This window comes from Corylus avellana, chromosome ca5 (genome assembly GCF_901000735.1).
Source record: "Corylus avellana chromosome ca5, CavTom2PMs-1.0".
NCBI classification, from domain to species: Eukaryota; Viridiplantae; Streptophyta; class Magnoliopsida; order Fagales; family Betulaceae; genus Corylus; species Corylus avellana.
The window spans coordinates 16,693,049-16,715,957 of NC_081545.1; the positions used below are offsets into that span (position 1 = coordinate 16,693,049).

Sequence of the window (22,909 nt, forward strand, 5' to 3'; positions counted from 1 at the left end):
TGCCATTAATGCTTCTATAAGTGATAAGTCTAAGTTTGATTAATCGGAAGATTAAAGGCTAAAAAGATTGTTTACATGGCTTTCCCTACTTCTTTGGGCAATCTTGATGATGTTTACCATGATGGATGGTGATATTTGTAATGATGGTTCACCAAGAGAGTCTAAAGATAGTTCCCAAGAAGAGTATGAAGATAGTCAAAGTTTTCAAGTGGCTTATGAATTGTTAAACCACCAATTTTCTTAAAAGTTTAAGTTGATAGTAAGAGATAAATTTAATCACTTAATCATACTTTAACACTCCCCTTCACATGTGGGCTCAAACTCCATTTTAATAGGTGAGGTTTAACACGTGAAATATTTAATTTAAATGGGGGGTAATTTGATGGAGTCAAAGTTTGATCCCATGACCTTTGGCTTTGACACCATATTAAACTACCAGTTGCAATACAAATGATCCATATTTATAGAAATAGGAGATAATACAAAATAATATGATTAAATCAGGTATATTTAATTCTGATTTGATTTTATCAATTACAATCAATGCAATATCACAATATATTCTAATATGAACAACTCTACGAGGAATGTGTTAATGACAAGAAAAAAACAAAAGCCTTCTCAAAAGGTTGAACACTGCTGAGGATGAAAATGCCGCCCTTTGTGATCTTTTGGTGAGAATTCTTTGAGAATTGAAAGAGAATCTTTGAGCACTAGGTCGTTTGAGCTTAATTGTGCTGTTGATCGTACAAAGGTCGAGAATTCTTTATTGTTGAATAGAGTACATGTGATGTGGGACAAATTCGTAAAAATCAAACAAACCAAGAAATAGAAGAAATTGGGTTGACGAAGAGACAAAGTTAAGCTGAAGGAGAGACGAAATAAGAGGGGAACACAAGGAGGATAGTTGACACAGTCTCACACCAGTTTTTCATTCATCACAAACTCCTTAAATAGGCTAAGACTTAAACCCTAACCCTAACCCTAGGGCAGTGCCCATTTAATACACGGCGTAATTAACATAAAACGTAAAAATAAAAAAGAGAACGAATTGCCCCTAATTAAAACCTAAATAAAATCAAATATCTTAAAATCTTGCTAAAACATAATTAAAAGATCCACTAATTTATTTCTTCGGCCATTCCACATCATTTTCCCCCACTTCAAAAGAACTTGACCTCAAGTTAATAGGGCAGAAAATTCGTCCTCGCTTCTTTTTTTTTTTTTTTTTTATTGTTAATTTAATTTTTTTATTATTATTTTTTTCTTATGGTGCATTTAGGATTGCGATTTTGCAAGAATAATTTGCGTTTTTAAAAGATATCGCAAAACATAAGTTGTTTGATATTGCGATTTAAAAAACACTTAATTTAAAATAGGAAAAAAATCTGCGATTTTTATAAGCAAGCTAGGAAGTGCTTATTTGAGAAAGTGCAAATTTAAACCAAAATTATGATTTCTCATTACAAATATTGAATAAAAAAAAACTTTTTAACATGTTTTACCAAACGCCTTTACGATTTTAAAAAATAGCGATTTTAAAAATGTAATTTTTAAAATCGCACTTATTGAAATCACAATCCCAAACAGACCCTAAGATAAACACCTGTGAGTTGTCGGTCCTTGAATTGGTAAGCTTGACCCAATAACACAACATGCCAACCCATGCTTTGACTAGTGGGTGTCTTTAATTAAACCATTGAAACACAACTTCTTCTTCTTCTTCTTTTATTATTTTATTATTTTTATTTTTAATTTTTTCTCGATCCCAAACAAATAAGAAAAGTCTTCTTTTTGTCCTCTTTCTCAAGAATCCCCAAAAACGAAACCACCGAGTTACAAGACAGAGGGCCTTCGTCCTCGAGCACTAATATTTGAATGTGACTGCAAACTGTGAGGGAATTGAGGTGGCAGAACTGGAGGACCTATGGCGACGCGACAGGTTGTGGGGTAGAGATCTAGGGCTAGACTAGGCCATGTGACTCATCCAGCTGTGTTGGTGACGGTTTCCGATGGTAGGCTGACGGGGAGGAAGGCTGATAGTGTGAGGAGTGGCTTGGCGGTGCTATTTGGCCCTGCGTGTAAGAAGTTGTAATGCAATGAATTCTTCCTTATTATTTACATTGAAACGCACTAGGCATTATATACACAAAATACACATGTGACCATTGATGTATACATCGAAAGTAATACTAGAAGTATACAAAGAAAATGAAACTCAAATTAGGATTAATGGCTGTGATATTGTGTGCACTAATTATCTTTCCTTGCATTGTACAATATTCTTTGTTGTTGCAATCTTTGCCTTTTGAACATGAGATGTTGTTGCATGATGGTTATTGGTTGATGATGTTTTCCATCTGTGAGTATCACAGTCCTTAACTGGAGTTACAGTTGGTGTCACAATTGCCACGACTGAGTGTAGGTTAACATGCCCCCTCAAGCTAATGGGTGTGGAGCAAACGTTTAACTTGTGCTGAAGTAACAAGAAGCGAGGAGAGTTGCCCTTTAGTGAAGATGTTAGCAACTTGCTTGAGTGTGGAGATGTACCATGTGGTGATATCTTTGAGAACAACTTTCTCACGAGTGAAGTGATAATCAACTTCAATATGCTTGGTATGGGCGTGATACACGGGATTGGATGCTAAAGAGAGAGCACCAAGGTTATCACACCATAGAGCTGGTGTAGTGTTGAGATTCCTGAAGAAGCATGCGAAGCCAATACGATTCAGTAGTGGCAAAGGCTATGGAGCAATACTCTACTTCGGTGCTAGATTTGGACACAACAGGCTGCTTCTTGGCACTCCAACTAATGAGGCAATGGTCAAGGAAAATGGCATTGCTAGTGGTGGATCTTTGATCAGCTGGATCCTCAGCCCAATCAAAACCACGGTATGCATATTTAGATGAAGAGAGCCCTTACCAAAGAACAAGCCATGATGCACAGATCCTTTTGAGATATCTGAGGACACGCTTGGCAGCACTCTAGTGGACTGTAGTGGGATTGTGCATGAATTGATAGAGTTGATTGATTGAGAATGCTATGCCAGGGTGAGTGAGGGTGCAATATTGTAGTGCTCCTATGACTTGCTTGCACTTTGTGGGATTTGCAAGGGGGTCACCTTCATGCTGAGAGAATTTGGTACCCATGGGAAGGGGAGTCTTGGCAGGTTTGGCACCTACCATCTAAGATCTCTTAAGTAACTCCACAATGTACTTGGATTGGGAGAGGTGAAGTCCCAAAGGTGACTGATTGACATAGATTCCCAAAAAGAAGTGTAATGGCCCAAGGTCTTTCATGGCAAAATCTAACTTGAAATTTTGGATAAGGTGGTTGATGGTTGAGGAGCTATTCCCTATCATTATGACATCATCAACATAGATTAGAAGAAATAAAGTGATATTAGAGGAATGAAAAACAAACAAAGAGTGGCCAACTTGAGATTCAATGAACCCAAGGCCCAAGAGGGTGCTGGAGAGCTTGTGAAACCATGCACGAGGGGCTTGTTTGAGCCTATAAAGTGCTTTCTTGAGGTGACAAACATGGTTGGGGAACCGATTGTCAACAAAGCTAGGGGACTATTCCATAAAGACTTCTTCTTCCAAAGAGCCATGTACAAAGGCATTGGAACATCAAGTTGGTGGATAGGCTAGTCAAAGTGGATGGCAATTTCAAGGACTGATCAGATGGTAGGAGACTTGATAACTGGACTGAATGTTTCAGTGAAGTCTATGCCATCTTACTACTGAAAACCTTTGGCTACTAGCCTGACCTTTAACCTGTCAAGAGTGCCATCTGCCTTTTACTTGACTCTGAACACCCACTTGTTATTGATTACATTCTTGTGAGGCGGCCGAGGGCAAAGTTCCCAAGTGTGATTGCTCATCAATGCAAAGAAATCCTCACTCATAGCATTAAACCATTGAGGGGATTTGAGATGAGAAAAATTTGAAGGAGTGGTGGGGAGATTGGGAACTGTGATGGACTGAAGGGCCATAAGTGGATGTTTGGTGGAGGAGTAAAGTTTGAAGTCAAAAAAGGGCTTGAGTTGAGTGATACATCTTTGGACCTTATAGTCAAGGGATGAGATGAAATTGGGGGAGCATATTGGGTAGGCTTAGTAGGAAGGGGAGGGGTAGGCGCTACATGATTAATATTGAGGGAGGGTTCTGTTTGGGAGGGGAGGAGAGGATTAGATGGGTCACGGATAAGAGTTGTTGTTAAGGTGTGGAAGAGGGGGTTTCTACTGCAGGTGTGTGGGAGACTCTTTAGAGGGAGAAGAGATTGACGTTGCAGGTGGGGATGAGGGGTTTAACTGCTACACATCAGAAACTGTGTGAGAAGGAGTGACAGTGGTAAAATTTTGGGGAGAATTGAATAGATGCTGGTTTGCAGTGAGATTGAATGTGTGAGAAACATTACCTTCCATGGGAGTAGATGCTTGTGTAGTAGGTGGATGTAGAGATGACATCCAATCTTGAGGAGGGAAGGTTCCTTCATCAAAGACAACATGGCGGTGGATGTAAACTCTTTTGATTGTACAATCTAAGCACCTATATCCTCTGAAGTTGAAACTATAACAAAGGAACATGCACTTTTTAGATCGATACATGAGCTTGTGATTGTTGTAGGGATGAAGGAGAGGAAAGCAAGCACAGCCAAACACTATGAGAAAAGAATAATCTAGATTTTTCTTAAGCAAGGCAGCATAGGGTGATTGGTTTTTTAGAATAGAACTAAGCATTATGTTAATGAGGTAAACGACTATATTGAAGGCAGGTAAAAGAGTCTACTGAAGGGTCGATAAGGAGATGTGCTCCATGAAGATGGTCAGGCTGGTGATGAACTTGGAGCTTGTCGTTCTTACAGAGTCTAGAGATTCTCAAGGGTTGTGAGTATCTTCTATAGTCTATAAACTAAATCTTCATCTAGTGATTTCCAGGGTTTGGTTGCCCCGGAGTGGTTTTTCCCTTTAATTGGTTCTAAGGGTTTTCCACTTCGTCAACAAATCTTGTGTTATGGTTGTGTGGATAGTTGCGTTGGTTTAATATTGAGCATAGCTATTTATTTTCCTTATATAAATTGCTTATGCGTTTGATTTGGTATATAAATTGCTTATGCGTTTGATTTGGGGGTAGAACACGATCCTCGTATTCTATCAGATACCATATGAGATTTTATGCTTGTGCAATGCTACTTGCCCCAACTGGTACAAAAGTGAGAATGTTTAGAAGTCTTCTAAACTCAAGAACGCCAAAGGAATTTAAGAGATTGAGCAAAACCCCAAAAAATCTAACTTAAATTAAGAAAAACTCAGAGTTTACGGATTTACCTCAAATCAATCGGTGGGAACAACGATCTAACCACAAGGAACACGTTCCAGAGGTTGGATTTGTCTTGGGGAACCTCAAATAATCATTACCTAAGGTTGGGGTTCAAACCCCAAGAGAGATAACAGAGAAAATCGTGTGGAAGAAGAAGAAAATGGGAGAAAATGAGCTGAAATCGTGATTCAGCCCCTTTTATAGTTATGACGTTTCCCATTTGAACGGCCTGTGAACGGGCTTCAAATGGACAACAATGACCTCTCATTTGCATTTAGTAGCATTTGAACGGTATGTTGTAGCGTTCGAATGAACAACACTGACTTGGCAGATTTGATCAGATTGATTTGGCCGATTTGTACAGGCTGACTTATTGGAAAGTAAATGTCTTTTATACTTTTATATGTCCATTTACTTTAGGTTTACATTGTAAATAAAGAAATACCCCCCATTTGGACTCAAATAAAAATACTAAAAAATCAAACTCCCACTAGATCAAAATCTAAAAATCCAGTTTTAGTACAAATATATGATTTTCGGCAACTTATGACAAATGGTCCATCAATGTTCATCGATGTAAACTTTTTCATAAAATCACAATTGACTATCTAGTGTATGAGGAACAATTAGTGGTAAAAATTATCATGAAAATATCATTAAATAAAAAAGTCATTTTTCACACTTAGCCAAATTTAGAATGGATAGTTTTCTAATTTTCATGGGCGTTGCAAAATAGAGTACAAATGGAAACTTTGTTTGGTTGCTGACAAAATCGTTGGACTAACGGAATAAACAAATGACCAAATTGTGAATAGTCGGCTTTTCAGTCCTAACCTTGTTTTTGGGGGAATATACATTTCCTTGATGATATGGTAGACGAGAAAACTACATTGTTCACTCAAATAAATCTGTGGAATGTTGTTTGGTTGGTTTAGTTAAGGCGATTTACAAAAATTATAGAAATAGAAAATTAAATAGAAATTAGTTTTGTCATATCCTTTGCTGGTATTTTCTTTAGAACTTAGTTTCATTAGTAATCTAAGGAATAGGAGCCATGGTCGAGATTATGAATGCTACTCGGTGGTAGCCCTTTTTTTTCTTCCAAGCAATGCATTTTAGTTTTATTTTTTTATTTATAGTTGAAACCGACTTATTAAAAACAAAAAATTTAGTTGAAACTGAAAATATATTGTTGATAGCTAGTATCATCTGGAATTGGAAAGGAGAAGGCAATTATATAATATTTTGTTATATTAGGTTGCACCCAACATTCAATGGTGAAATTATTTCCACTATATATGTTGTTGAGTTATTGATTGTATAATAACATTTGTTAATTGTGTTGCTTATAAGGTTTAAAATAAGCTGCAAATGGTAGCAATATGAAGTAATTTGAAAGAAGTCTCACTTGCTCCCTTGTTAAAAAAAAAAAAAAAAAAAATGAAAATAGCTACGACAAGATGTCATCGCTGATACGTAGTCGCTAAGAGCATTCTCAATGGAGGAGCCAAATGATACTTTTATCTAAAATAGTTAATTAGATTTGTAAAAAACCCTCCACATTGGAGTAATAAAAAAAAAAATGCAAAATAGATATTTGATTAGATTAGCCAAAAAAAAAAAAAAAAGCTACATGTTGCAGCACTTTTCAAGAAAACTATTTTATTTTTTATTGTTTCTCTCATTTGATTTCTCTTTTTCCCAAAACTTTTTCCACTTTTCAAGGGATCATGATGAGAATATTCTTTCACAATTTTTAATAAAAATATATTAAAAAGATATTTAAATGAGATAAAAATATAGCTAATCGGATGTAGGATGTCTTTAAAAATTCATTAGTTAAACTAGATAAAGTGAGTTTTGAGAAACTATTTTGTATAAAAATTTAGCTCCTCCATTGGGAATGCTCCGACACCAAAATAAATTTTTTTCCAAACCGTGGACAAAAATATGTGACGGGATCCGGTTTATTTGCCACAAGGCTACTTAAAATTCTTATTAGCGATGACCATGAATTTTAATGAAATTTATAGAAGTCCTTAAGAAGTAGCTCAATCGGTTGGGATCACGCCTAATGAAGTGAAAGTCATTAGTTCGAATCATTTCCCCATCTTATGCGGACATGGCAAAAAAAAAAAAAAAAAAAAATAATGAAATTTATAGAAGGCTCGCGCGGGAGAGTTTGGCGCACGCTAATTAGATTTCTGAAAAAATCGAAAATTAGCCTAAATTGCGGGATACTTTTTTTCCTTCCCCAACCCTAAATCATAATCAAACGGCCAAGATCGAGGAGAGAAGGTTCTCGGATGGAAGTAGAGGGAGGGTCATTTTCTCACAGTTGAGCAAAATCCCCTTTCTCCAAGAGGATTTTAGGTAATTACTCTCTCTCTCGTTGATAGCAGCAAAAGAATGATTTCTGTCTCTGGTCCTTTTTTTGTTGTGCTCTTGTTCCAGAAAGATTTCTGTCTCTGGTCCAATATTGGTATACAGTTCTGTTTTCTCGTAGTGTAGCGTTGCTGGCTTTAGTTGTGTAGGTTATAGCTTCTTTTTCTTTTAGTTTCGCTTCAGCTTGGCTCCTCTTATATATCCATTTCCTTCATTTCGACAAATCTTGGCCCCTGTACTAGCCTAGCTATGTTCCAGTTGGCCAAATCTTGTTGAAGATTGACGAAATGGATTTATGTGTGATGGGAATACAAAACAGAGAGAGGTGGGAGAGTGTATAGTCTAACAGTGAGCACATTGACCAAATTTTATGGTATGAAGTTTTGTTAAATTCTTTAGTAGCAACGTATGCTTATAAACTATAGGAAATCCTGGACACCCTTAGGTCACTGGTTCGAATCGGGCAGGTCGGACTTTTTATTTTATGTATATTTATCAAAAAAAAAAAAAAAAAACGTATGCATATGTTTGTCACCATTATACTCAATTTAGCATGAATGATCCCTGTACCAAATGATAACTCCTTCCCTAAAAAAAATGGTAGAGGGTGAGTTCATGGGTTCAATCCCTTTACTAATGTATCAAAAAAATTTCAATCTAACAGTATTAGTCAAATGGTGCTAGCACCAAAAGTGAGCCAAGTTGTTCCTTTTATCAGTTTTTGTTAAAACAGAACCATGGAGTTGAAGGCTTCTCGTTTTGAGCTTTGGATTTGAAATATGGTGATTATTTTTTTTAGCACTTTCTGGAAACTTGGGACCTGCAATTATCACTTAATGTTCTGATGCTTATGTAAGAGACTCGGTTGTTTGTAGTAGTACTGTGCTTTATTTTTTTGTGCATGATTTTCTTTCTTGATCTTGGGCTTCATATTTGATCTTTTCTTTTTGTTTAGAATGTTATCATTTGTTATTCTTGAAAAGCCAATACTTGCTGAAATAATTTCTATAGGTGTAGAGAAGTGGGAGAGTGTATCATTACTGTTGAATTTAAAGCATGTGTTACATTGGTGCTCAAAGCATATGCGTGCATTTCATTCAAGTCGTGCGTTACTGGCTGAGACTTCAAGGCATGCGTTATTTGCTGAGACTTGGATTCTGCGTCAACATTTCCAAACAAATGGACAAAGCCTGTCACTGACAAGGCAAATCTGTTGGGATCCACCTTAATTGCCAAGAACAGGCAGGGGTGATAATTTCTTACCAAATATATAACGAAGCCATAGGATAGATAGATATTGTCTTCCCTTCATGTCTGTCTGCATATCTCGATCTGTCTCTGCAGTTTTTTTTACCTCTCTCTGGTCTTCTCTTGCACGGTAGTTCAATTAATTATGTTTATTGTTATTATTACTTTTGTGTTACCTTAAGCTGGAAATCATATTTTTCTTCTTTATGGTTATGCCACCAAAGTCCAAGGCTTTCACCACTTGAGGCAACCCGTTGGGGTTATTCATTTTGATTTATATCCTAATGCTTATAATGCAACAACCATAATACTTGCTGAAATAATTTCTGAATTTTGTTTCTTACAGATTCTACTATTATTACATGTCTAGAGTGGTTGAATTGTGCAGCATGGATTTAAAAAAAAAAGAAAAAAAAAAATTGTCTGCAACCTTGTAAAAATTATGCCTTTGATGATACTAACGCTGAATTTGAATGTTTTTTTTTTTTTTTAATTTTTTTTTCTTTTCAAGTAAAAATTAGCAGCCAAAAAACCAATCTTTTAGCACAACATAAAAATATTCCCATTGCATATGATGAGTGATGATATATAAACTGACATTTCTGTTTCTCATTCTCCTCTTAGGGCATTGCCTCCAACCACTACCTAAGAAGTGAAAACAGAAACAGAAAGGCAGAGGTATGAAGTTCAAGGCATTCCTTACAGAAAATGGTGTGAATCTCCTAGAAAAGAGGTTCCTTCCAGCCCTAGACAAGATGGGGAAGATATGCCACCTCTATCTCACCAGAGACCACACAATGTTCCTCCACAACCTCCTTAGTGGCAACGAAGTTCAATCTATTGCCCAGTTTCGTAAAGAAGCTCTCTTTGATGACTACCGCATCTCCAGCCAGAATGAGGATCGCATTGCCTTTGCTGTAGATATTTCACTTCTGCACCGTGCCATTCGTAGTAGTGTTAGCATTTGTACTGAATTTGGAAATGGGCCTACTCAGAACCGTCTCCAGATTAAATTGGTGAAGAAGCTACCACCAAATTGTACTCAACCAATGCCTTTCCTGACCTTTGAAACCAAGGGTTATAAATCTGCAGTTATTCAAGATGTACCAATCTCAAAACCTCTTTCTAGAGCTGAAGTTCTTGAACTCCAAAGTGCTCTTGATATGGCTCAAGATTTGCCTCAGACTCTGGTTCAGATTCAAGATTTGAATCAATTGCAAAACTTTGTGGATCGGATGAAGCATGTTGGTGATTTGCTAAATGTCTCTATCAGCAAATATGGGGACCTATATGTCCAGATTTCTACAACATTAATCACGCTTGGTGCTGAGTTCCAGAAATTGTTGGTCATAGGAGAGCAAGTGGATGCACCAGCTGAAGATAGACATCTGAGTGCTCAGACTCGGTCAGCAAGATCAATTTTGAGGGGTGATGCTCAATCTGTGCAAGTGAGTGTGAAGCACTTTGCTAAGAGCCTCCAGTGTCACTTGGCGAAGCCAGACTGTGCTTTCTATGGGATTGCTCCACAGGGTGCTTGCTTGACTGTGATATTTCAATTCTTCATTCCCGGTTCTCGTCAGACTGATAAATCAATCAGTCTGCATTGCAGGCTTCCTGTACTTGACCCAGGGTCCAGTTGAAGGGCCCATGAGTTCACCATCAATGGTTAGTTTCTATGGCTTTGGAGTAAAGTGGTCACTATGATATTAATTGATTGTCCTTCACAGTTGCAGGGCTCTGTATGCATTTGTTGTACTTCACCAACTGTATTTTGCATTCACAAGTGCTTGTTTCTTTGTCAATATCACTTCCTTTACTTATTGATTAATTTAAGTCTTTGATCATGAGACAGTAAAATAAGAAGGAAATGTCAACGTGAGTTGATATAAGTATACCTTAACAATTGCAGGGTTTGATTTCATTCTCCCTTTAGATTTAGGTTAGTGGAATTCTTAATCATCTAATGACGAACTTAAAGAAGTCCGGTTGTCTGGAACTTGGTTACTTGTTTGACATAAAATGCGTTTGATTCCAAACTCTTTGACCAGAAACAAGCCATGGAAATCTAGCACAACGTTCCTCAAAATTCACTGGCCCGTTATGGGTGAGGGTTTTACAGTCTTATGAATGATTGGATCCTTCAATTGTAGTATAAGTCTGTCAATTGTACTAGGAGTCCTTACAGTTTCAAATGTGGCTAGGAGTATTGAGTTTGTTTTACATTAGGATTAATATGGTTCTAAGCCCATATAGAGGGAAGTTTATTCTTAAACCCTTGGTCTGAAGGAGGTCCAGATTTCCTCTAAGAGCCTACCCAAATTATCTCGTTACTGACTTGATATTCGGGTTAGTATCAGAGGGTTTGTGGGTTTATGGTTCTATTTTCCAAAGATGCCCTGTGAAGGTATCAGTACCTTAGACGTGCTTTTATGTCTTTGGTGCTTTGTGTTTTGATGTAATCTTTCCCATCAGCAATGACAACAAAGCCAAAATGGCTAAGGAACATGACGAAAATTGTCATGCATTTCATCTTTATTCCAGCTTGAATAAACTCAATGTTCTGGTTCAGAATTTCCATGCATAATACTCAGTAGACAGGAGAAACAACAACATTTGATAAAACTATCAATATTACATTGTGTGCATTTCACAGCTCTTGTCAGGGTCCTGATATGGCAAAACATGCTGACTTTTTTTCTTGAGAGTTGAACAAAAGTTTCAATGCATAAATATGACAATAACAAAAAAGGTTACGATAAGGGACGGACTGGAAGGCTTTTGATCTTATTAGCTGAATCTAAAATGTGGATGGTCTATAGCTGAACCACTTGTGCTACCATTTCTACGTCCTTCATTCACACACAAAACAAAAAAAAAAAAAAAAAAAAAGAGAGCAGTCCAAGAAACAAAATATGTGCTTCAAAAGACAGTTCTCGGAAGCTTTCAAGCTCAGGTCTATTTTTAGATCAGATTATGTAGAGTGATTGAAATAAAAATTACTCATTGATGCGTGCCGTATTAGCTTTTGATAAGATAATAAGAGAATAGATTTTTGATAAGATTATTCAAGGAATCCTAAACCTTCCTACAACAAATGTAAACATTTGATAACAATTACCTCCTTGATTCTTTTGTTAACTTTTTAGTGTCTTTAAATAGACATTTACAATAAGATAGAATAGAAAATACCCAACTAATGCTAAACCTAATTTTAAAATAAAACTAATCTTAATCCTAATTGATAACTAATAATCCTTAATAAATAAAATTCTACTTTAACAAAATTTCCTCACATTCATAATTCAATTGAAGTCCCTCAAGTTTAATTGTCTCTTCATGGTTAAACAATGCCATGGAAGATGCTCTAGTGCTCTTCAGAACCAGATGATACAGAGAGAAGATTAGATCAACAACTTACAGAGTCTCCTTTTCTAAACTCTCACCAAAAATCTTTACATGAACATGAACCATGCCTGAAATAATGGAATCGAGTTTTATCCCTAACAACTATTTCTCCATTGTACATCTTTGAAACCAACTTTGCCATATGGTGACAGTCCACACACATTCTAAGGTTCTTCACAACTCTAATTGTCACCCCAGGTCCTGAACTAATAAGCCCAAAGGCAATACCCAACTTTTCACTATGCCGGTATAGTGCACTCTCTTTTTCTTTTTCCCCTACATCAAGGGAAATCTCTGATGTATCAGGTGAATACCCTGCAAATTTCAAGTCTGTTTTCATCTCATCTAATTTTGAATAGATTTCTTCAGATTTAGGATGCAATGGGTCCCCAGCTACAAATTCATGGACAATACCATTCATCTCTATCAGACTGCAACCTGGGGTTTTCTTGATTCCCCTATCGATCATCATTTGTCTTACTTAACGCAAATTTTCCCATCTATTGCAAGCTGCACACATATTACATAGTAGAACATAAACAGCTCCATTTTCCGGCTCTAACTCAAGAATCTATTTAGCTGCCATTTCAGCCATTTCTGCATCTTTATGTACTCTACAAGCACCAAGAAGTGCCCCCCAGACAGTTGAATTTGGTTTCATTGGCATATTCTTTATAACTTCATGAGCTTCTTTCAGATGTCCAGCTCGGCCAAGAAGATCAACCATGCACCCATAATGTGCAACATTGGGCTCAATCCCATGTTGGGTGGTCATGCTAGCAAAAAGCTTTCTTCCTACATCTACCATGCCAGTGTGAGTACAGGCACATAGAACACCAATGTAAGTTATCTCATCTGGGGCTATTGAAGCTTTAAGCATTTCGGAGAACATATCAATAGCTTCTTCACCATGTCCATTAATGCCAAGACCAACAATCATTGCCGTCCATGTAAATTTATCAATCCGAGGCATTTCTTAAAAATTCTTTGTGCTTTTTCGACATTACCGCATTTAGAGTACATATCAATTACAGCATTTACCCACATACACATCATTCTTCATCTTGTTTTTGTCAACATACGTCTTTATCCATTCTCCTAATTCAAGTGCCCCAAGATGAGCACAAGCAGTTAGAATGCTGACCATGGTGAACTCATCTGGTCTTATATTTGAAGTTTGCATCTCACGGAAAAGTGCCAAAGCCTCTTTGAAGAGATTCACCCGAACATACCCATCAATCATCGCAGTCCATGAAACATAGTCTCTTTCAGGCATCTGATCAAAATACTTCCGAGCTAAATCAACTTCTCCAGCATTGGCAAAACCTGCAACAATGGCAGTCCAAGAAATCACATCCCTGGTCTTCATGTTCTGAAAAATCCCAAGTGCAAGATCCATTCTTCCACAAGCCGCATACATATCAATCAAAGCATTTTCCAATCTCAAATCATCTTCAACTTTGCATTCTTTGACGTACTCATGAACCCGCTTGCCCATATTGAAGTCCTTCAATTTGGAGCAAGCTGATAGCACCAGAACAAGGGTAATTAAAGTGGGCAACACCCCGTTTTTCTCCATCGCATCAAAAAGCTTCATTGATTCATCAAATTGCTTAATTCTGTTGTACCCAGATATCATTACATTCCAAGTGACCACATCCCTTGTCTGCCTCATATCAAAAACACAGCGAGCCATGTCAATCAGGCCACACAGGGAGTACATATTTACCAAAGAATTTTGAACGAACACATTAGAATGAAATCCACATCTTACTACATGCCAATGCAACTCTTCCCCACATTCCAATGCAATATCTCGCGTAAATCCCTTTAACAAGAATGGAAAGGTGTAGTGGTCAGGCTCGACATTCCTTCTCAACATTTCTAAATACATAGAAACTCCATTCTCAGGCACCTTAAATCCGTAATCCTAGAGTAGCCTTTGATCATGGTGTTCCAAACGAACATATTTGGTTCCAGAATTGTGTCAAACACGTGACGGGCATAATTGATATCACCCGATTCTTGCTTACAACAAAACGCTACGATTCTATTTTGTACGACTGGGTTTGAGGTCATACCCGTTTTGATTGTTTGGGAATGCAGTTGCTTGAGATAGTCCATGGACTTGCAATTGTCAGAGAGAGAGAGTGGTGGGTTTTCTAAGGAGTGGGACTGAGTGTGTGGAGTGAAGTGGGTCGGAGATACGGATGCCATGGTCTTCATTTTCATGGGGGTCGAGGAACGTGAAGTTGATAAGGTCAAAGGAAAGTAGAGCAAGTAAGTTTTGTGGAGGAGAGAAGGTGGCATATGATACAATGAGACGAAGGGACCTGCACACAACTTGGGATCAAGCATTGCTTGGGTTCCCAACTTTCCAAGGAGAAATTAGAAACTTTAGTGTGACTTTTTCTTCGATCGCATTTTACACAGTAAATTTTTTTTTTTTTAATTTTTTTTTGGACTAAAAAAGGCTTTTGTATTTCATAAGAGCGTAGAACTGATCTAACATCCTCTACCAAATGGCCATTATTCGTCCAATTTTCTTCCAATGAAGACACCGCTTTCACCACTTGCAAAGAGTCACCTTCCAAGATAATATCATTCAGCCCAATTTTCCGACAAAAATTCACTGCCACAAATGCACCAAGTGTTTTTGCAGCAAGAGGATCAAGCAGATCCGTTTTTGTGATACTACGAACAGCCATTACATAGCCTGCATGGTCCCTTACAACGACACCCACTCCTATCTTGGAAGAATTTTTATTCAAGGCGATATCCCACTTTGCTTTATATTTATTCACCTGCGGAGGACACCACCTGACCATGGGAGCAACACGATTATTTACAACTTTTGCGATTATATTCTTAAATTTGAAAATATCAATATTAAGTCATCGTTCTTTTAAAAAATTACAATATCACCATTTCATTAAGATTTCCTGTTTATTCCCTAAGATTATAATCGTTATCAAATAGATCATTCCGTCGACCTTATGTTAAATTTCTAACGGTGATACCATGTCATCTCCAATCAAAAGGCGACATGTATCCCTTCTATAAAAAATATATGAAGAAAAAAATAAATAAAAAAATAATAATAGTTTTTCTGATGGTGGTCTAACCACATGTCAAAAGGGGTGGCCAAAGTTACCCTTTATATTATTGTAAGGGATATATGTCGCATTCGGATTGGATATGACATGATAACACAATAAAAATTCAATAGAAAATAGACAAAATGATTTATTTTATAATGGTTCTAAGCAAAGTAAATTGATAAATTCTAAACCTTAGTAATTTGATCAAAAGTCATACCTCATGGGCCACCAAAGCAATTTTTTTCCTGAATTTATGCTGAATGACAATGATGAATAATAATAAATGCTTATGATACTATGGGTTATCAAGCAGCTGAACTTTAATCTCACCAAGGCTGACTCTCAAAGGAAGCTACAACTCATTGCAATAAAGGAATTGAGGAATGATGCTTACGGTTGTGCCAAACTATACCAGGCTCAGATGAAGAAGGCCCATAACCAAAGCATTTTGAGAAGATCTTTTGAAGTCGGTCAAAAAGTCCTTTTGTACAATTCACGTCTGCATTTGTTCCTAGGTAAGCTCAAATCTCAATGGATTGGACCATTCATAGTTCGTATACTTTCTACTCATGGAGCCATTAAGATAGAGGATTCCAAGAATAGAAATACTTTCAAGGTAAATGGTCAACGGCTAAAACTGTTCTTGGAGTTGAAGATCCCAGAGATTGAAGAAATGACCTTGGAGGACCCTACCTATCAGAATTGATCCTCATCTGCTGTGGATAGTCTGGCTGAAGACAGTAAACTTAATGCTTGTGGGAGACAACCCTTCTTTCTTTTTATTTCTTGTCATTTGATTTTATTTTTTGTTTTCTTGTTGCTGTGGTTTTCATGATAGGTGTTTTACGAGTAAGTTTGGGGGACATTCTCTCTCTGCACACTCTGTTTTTTCCTCCACCTCTCGGTATTGTATTTCTACCCACATTGAGGACAATGAGTGATTCAAGTTTAGGGGTATGAAAAGACACCGCTGTCCATTTCTTGTTACCTTTTATTGTTTGTTTCAATTTCTTTCCATTAAAAAAAAAAAAAAAATTGTGTTATGTTGTTGTTAAGCATGAGTTAAGTAGTAACTGTGGTTTGCATTTAATTGGTTTGCTTAAAGTGTTAAACACATTATCATGTCATTAAGAATCTGAGTCCTTTGACTTATTTTTTGGGCAAAAGAGATTTCACTTGTTTTGAGTTGAATTATCATGAGCACATTAGCATATAATCTGTGAGATATGATATTTGAGCTTAATCATGTTCATTTTAAGATTTGTTGGATGACTTATTGATGAATAACCTTAGCTTGCAAGAAAAAAAAAAAAGGAAAAGAAAAGAGAGATCATTTTGAATTTTTCACTGAGTAACTGGACCTCATGCCTCATTATGCATTGAGTGTTTGCGTAAAAAGGTGTGAAGTTTAGTTTGATTGATGGTATGGCTAGCTTGGCTTCGTAGCCTTTTTGACTTGAGTTAATAAGCCCTTAAGGATGTTTCTACATCTAGTGCCCTAAAGCCATCTGGTTTGGGAGTCACTAGCCTAACACTCATTACATGGGTCAATTAGAAAGTTTAAGGGAGCTAAGCATTGCATAGCCTACATAAAAAGAGAAAAAGAAGAGAAATGCATATCTTGCCTTGTTCGTTTCATTTGATAGGGATTCCTACAAATTTTGAGGTTCTGAACGATTTGTCTTGAGATTAAATTGAAGCCTCATAATTGTATGCTAATTTCACTTTGAACCTATTGGAACATATGATGTCTCAATTATCCATTTATGAGTGAGTTGATTTTTGATGCCCTAAGGATTTTGAAGATTGAGTTTATCTTTTTAAGGTTGCTCATGAATAAAAACCATTGTTTGTGTGAAACTTCACTCTTGTCAATAACATAGTGCTGAAAATGTTTGTGGGTATCATTTATGTTAAATCCTCACAAGACTTCACTCGTCCACTAGCGATGCCTAGGAGTTTAAAAGACTTGTTGCATATGCCAAATGCAATCGTATCTTCCATGACAGAGGATTTATGTTTCATGTTTTCATTTTATTTTTGATTTTGTATTGTTAAGGGACTAGCAATATGTAAGTTTGGAGGTGTTTGATGAGTGCCAAATATTACATATTTGAACCCCTTAATTTGCATTTGTTAATCATTTAGTTGTGTTATAATTTGATGTCTTGTGTTAGTTTTGTGGTTTTAGTGTTTTGCAAGTTGCTAAGGGAAAATTGCAGACTTAATGCGGAAAAATGAAAAGTTTGGAAAAAAGCCACCAACGGAAGTGGGATCGAGCGCACAACCCTACGCTCGATCGCACCCATGCCCTTGACAAGCCCCAGTGCGCGAGCACACCGGCGCTATAGGAGGAAGCCGCATGCTCGAGTGCGTTCGAGCGCACTTATTTGACCTAGTGCCATTTTTTAGGTTAAAACCCTAGAAAAGCCCTATAAATAGAAGAGACTTTAGAGAAAAATAAGAGGCTGCTTAGTATGAAATTTCATAGTTGAGAAAAGAAAGTTTAGGGTTTTCCTAGCCTTTGGTGCTCTCAATTTTTGGGTTCTTAATTTGTAAGCTTCTCAAACTTTCATGGTTTCAAACTCTTGCATTATTTTTCAATTCCACGAGAGGATAAACACTCAACTAAGGTTGAGGATGAAGCCTCACTTATGATTAGCAACAATATTTTCATGTGATGTAATATTTTTCAATTATATGAGTTTGATTTTCCAATTGTTCTTTTTAATTCAATTAGTTGAAGACGTTCATTTAATTGATTGCTTGGGTTTTCTTTGTCAAAAAAATTGGATATCTCTTGTGATTCATTCTACGGATACATTTGATGATTTGATTTAAATTAGATATCTTTTGTGATTTGTTTCACGGATATATTTGATGATTTAATTTAAATTGGATATCTTTTGTGATTTGTGCATGAATGGATATATTGGATGGTTTTAATTAATTCTTCGAAGCAAAGTAGAACATACATATGCCTTTAGAAATATTATTGATCATGAGAATATGTTGCTATGATTTTGTGAGTGCGGATTTCGAAATCTTTGTGCTTCATTACTTGATCACTTTCACCTTATTTTGCTTATGCTTTTGATTTCATATTCACAAAAAAATTCACTCATCCTTTAGAAATCGGTTAGGATTTAATTGATTTAGATATATTTAGTTTTCAAAAACACAATTCCCTGTGGATTTGACCTCGCACTTGCATCCTTATATTGCAAAACGATTCATGAATTTACGAGTACATTAAGATTTCACAACACAGATCTACGAATCTCTTCTTCTCGTCATAACGAGAAAGTGTCCCGTTAGGACATGAAGAAAAAAATGTCTCTCCTACAAATGGTTTTCCTATCACTATCCATAGTATACTTTTGAATACTATTTTTTTTTTTCTCTGAGCACTGTTCACAAAAGTCTCAAGATATTCCCTCTACGAGTGCTATGACTCTAGAGTGGTGGTTATTTTGGCGTGTTGCCTTTGTTATTCATCTACACAAGTTTATGGGTTTGGTTACTTGAAGAAGGAAGTCTACCGAAAGGTCGGTGAGGAGATGTACTCCATAAAGATGGTTAGGATGGAGATAAGTTGAGAGGCTTGTTGTTCTTACTAAGTCTAGAGGTATTCAAGGTTGTGTGTATCGTTTACTCTGTAGCTCTAACTCTTCATATGATTTCTCGGTTTTGACTGCTCCGTAGTGGTTTTTACCTTTGATGTGTTCAAAGGGTTTTCCACTTCATAAATAAACTTTGTATTATGCTTGTGATTGATGTTTTTAATTTCCGCTATGCATGCTATGTGTTTGTTGTATGGCTTAGTTCCGTGATTTGTTTGTTTGGCAAAAAGTGGTAAAACTCGATCCTAGTAAACTTTCAATTTTGTCTCACTACTGTAATTTTGTCCTTCCAAAAAAGGGCCAAACCTCTACTTCTTTCAAGACTATATTCACTACAAACAAACCCCAATAGCCAATTTTATTCTTTATTGGAAAACTTCACAAAGGACCCATAAACTATCACGCGATTTGAAAAGACCCCAAAAATTTTAAAACCTCTTAATTTCACCTCCTGAACTTTCAATTGGATGCAATCTACCCCACTCAATTAGTCTTAGACGTTAAAAGTGATGAAATGACCTTTATACCCTTGGAAGTTTTATAAAATTTCAAATTTATCCTTAATTTCAAATTTCAAATTAAAAAAAAATGAAAAAATTGGAAGGTAATTTGGTCTTTTTAGTGGTTTCTATTAAGGTTTAACAGTAAAAATTGACGGATGGGGGGTCAATTGCATCAAATTGAAAGTTCAAATGTGGAAAAATTGAGAGTTTTTAAAATTTTGGAAGGTTTTCTCAAAACGCATAGTCTCGGTAGTTCGAGCTAAAAATACTTCTGGATTGAGCATGTGTGTATTTATTTTTTTGGAAACCTAGATACTAATTTTTTAATGTGTCAAAACCTAGGGACTAATTTTATATTTTCTCCATGTAGATGCAGGGAAGATATTACTATAATTTTTTTAATTAAAAGTCAGTCAAGTCAATTTAAAGGGAAAATATGATGAAACCTCCCCTTGTGCTTTACCAGATTTTGATTTTTATTCTTGAGTTTCCAATTTTGCAAATTTAAGATTTGAGGTTACAATCATTTTAAATCTAAGACATTCGTCCATTTTAAAAAAAAAATTGCAAAAATGATGTAAAAATATAATTATTCTATTTTCATAAAGAATTAAAAAAAAAAAAAAGTAAAGGAGAAAAAAAAAAAAATGGAGGCTGGGTTACCTAGCTTCGATGGCTGGGCATGACGTAGCTGTGGCCATTGTTGGGTCGCTTTCCGAGCTATGGTCATTTGTTCCCAGGGGCGGAATTAGGATTTGTAGTGTGGGGGGACGAAAATCCTACAGGATTTCTAGGATTTGGGGTGATGCACAAACTTATATAAATACAAAATCACGTAAATACATATAATCTTTTTATATGAGTTTGTGCGTGTTTATATAAAATAAAGCATAAAAGTTTTACATTTAATCTCATGTCATCGTAAATACACAATAATATAAATAATTAGCAAATTAATAGCGTAGGAAAAAAAAATTTAGCAAAATAGACTAAACACAATCTATAGGGTCCAAGAAAAATGTATCTTTGAGAGTAGACTTTTTTACTTAACAATTACCCGAAACCTCAAATAGCAACAATGCTAAGAGTCGAGCCATACAATTTTGCAATTGTAAATTATTAAACCATTTAACTTGTGATGTTAGAACAAATATTGTAAACTTAAATGACTCAAAATAACCACTTAAAAAACTGATTGCTGGTTAGAAGCCACTCAAAAGAACCAATACCATTTAACTTTTTCTTTCACATACTCAATGAGAGTCCAAAACCAAATTAAGTTTTTGATTAGAAGTGAACTAAAATATAGAGGAAAACTAAATGAATTGGGTATTTTAGGCCTTTTTATGTTGAAATAGAGCAAAATTATAATAATAATAATAATGATAATAAATTAAAAACTTGGGGCAAGTACAAGCACTATTTTTTTTTGGGGAGGGGAGGGCAAAAACCTAAAATAATAATTAAAAGGGACACAAATATTATTTTGGAGGGCAAAAAAAAAATAAAAATAATAATAATTAAAAAGGGACACAAATAATATTATGGGGGACAAATATATGATTTTTGGGGGTCAAATTTATAAAATTGGTATATTTGAAGTATATTTATGAAAAATTGTAATCTGGCCCTGTTTGTTTCCCAGCCACTCTGGCTGGGCATGACCCACTTGTGAGTCTGTGACCATGGCCAGGTATGTACCACAGTATTTGATTTATGAGAAAAGAACAATTTAATATTTTTATCACACTCTATTATATGTGTCCTCACATATAAATGCCATGTGTCCTAAAAAAAAAAATAACTAAAAAAAATAAGGAAAAAATATAAAAGAGCCCCCCAAACTACCAGCCGTTTTCGATTTAGACCCCTGATGTTCCAAAAGTCATAAAGTAGCCCCCCAAACTACCAAACTTTTGCGTTTTGGTCACTCCGTTAGTCAAAACCGTCAGTTTGAACGAAAATTGCAAAACGACGTCGTTTCGTTACAGTAAGTTACTAGGATGCCCTTTTAAAAAAATAAAATCAATTTTAAAAAGGGTTTAGGAGACGACGTCGTTTTCACTCTAATGCCTACACACACAGCAGCTTCGTGCTTGTTCGGAATTCATGGTGATGTGGCAAAGGTGGCGGATATTGTTTCCTGCCTTGGGAGTTCTGTTTAGTTTCACCATCTCTGCTTTGACTTTATCTAACTCTTTATAAATGCCTTCCATTTCCCTTGCTTTTGAATGTGGATTTCAAAGTATCTGAACTCAAACTAAAAAGCCAAAACAACAAACCACAGGAAACTTACATCGCCCAGTACTTCCTACCCAGGGTAAAGCCCAACCCAAAAACACAGGAGGAACACAGAATAGGAGGCACAAATCCAGGAACAGAGCACAAGAAACAAAGGAGGAATAGGGGGAAGGAGAACGTACCCAAAACAGAAAATTGGAGAAAAAATTTCCTCTAATTTGACCCATGCCGTGGGTCTCTGGTGACCCAAGCGGGTCTTGGCTAGAGACCCGTTGTGGGTCTGCTGACCCACGACAAGGTCTGGCAGCCAAACTCGCGTGGGTCACGGCGACCCACGCCTCTCTCTCTATCTCTCAGGTAGCCACTGTTTGTCCTAGAAATATCAACAACAACACCCAACGAAACTATAGAGCGAACCGATCTAGTGCGGATGAATGATTTTCCAGCGAACTAACCTTCGTCGGAGGAGCCCTTAAAACCATCGGAGCCTTTGAAGGATCCGTGGAAGTTGCGGCGAGTGAGCCAGCCCCGGTGATCTTCTCTGGAGTCACAAATTTTTTCGCAGCATCGGGTAAGCAAGCTTTCTTCGTTTTTGTCTGCCCATGTCAGACCTGTAGCATTTTTTCTCTAGTTGTAGACGTAGCAGCTCTCTTCTTCATTTGTACAGTTGCATGGAGAAGAAAACGAAGAAACGAAGCTGCTGCGACGTCGTTTCCTAAACCCTTTTTAAAATTGATTTTTTTTTTTTAAAAAAAAGGGCATTCTACTAACTTACCGTAACGAAACGAGGCCGTTTTGCAATTTTCGTCCAAACCGACGGTTTTGACTAACGGAGTGGCCAAAATGCAAAAGTTTGGTAGTTTGGGGGGCTACTTTATGACTTTTGGAACATCAGGGGGCTAAATCGAAAACGGTTGGTAGTTTGGGGGGCTTTTTTATATTTTAGTTTAAAAAACTAAATCCTAAATAATACTGAAAATTACGGGGTGGCCCGACCACCCCATTTTGGTCATTGGGGGTGACTGAGCCACCCCCTAGAGGTCATTGGGGTGGTCGGGCCACCCCATAATTTTCAATA

At 36.6% G+C, this 22,909-nt stretch overlaps 1 protein-coding gene and 1 pseudogene across 3 annotated transcripts; one reads left to right on the top strand and one right to left on the bottom strand.

The window, feature by feature from the left end:
* Positions 1 to 7,536: 7,536 nt before the first annotated feature.
* On the top strand, positions 7,537 to 16,421 carry LOC132181016 (uncharacterized). Of its 3 annotated transcripts, none has more exons than XM_059594055.1 (3): positions 7,537 to 7,698; positions 9,583 to 10,623; positions 15,778 to 16,421. In XM_059594055.1, exon 2 carries the CDS (start codon positions 9,639 to 9,641, stop codon positions 10,596 to 10,598), a length of 960 nt encoding a protein of 319 aa, XP_059450038.1. In that variant the 5' UTR covers positions 7,537 to 7,698; positions 9,583 to 9,638; the 3' UTR covers positions 10,599 to 10,623; positions 15,778 to 16,421. The 3 variants fall into 3 exon arrangements, with proteins under 3 accessions (XP_059450038.1, XP_059450037.1, XP_059450039.1); XM_059594054.1 differs by lacking the exon at positions 15,778 to 16,421 and adding an exon at positions 13,061 to 13,150; XM_059594056.1 differs by lacking the exon at positions 15,778 to 16,421 and adding an exon at positions 12,955 to 13,035.
* On the bottom strand, positions 12,221 to 14,653 carry LOC132181014 (putative pentatricopeptide repeat-containing protein At3g15930; annotated as a pseudogene).
* Positions 16,422 to 22,909: the final 6,488 nt, after the last annotated feature.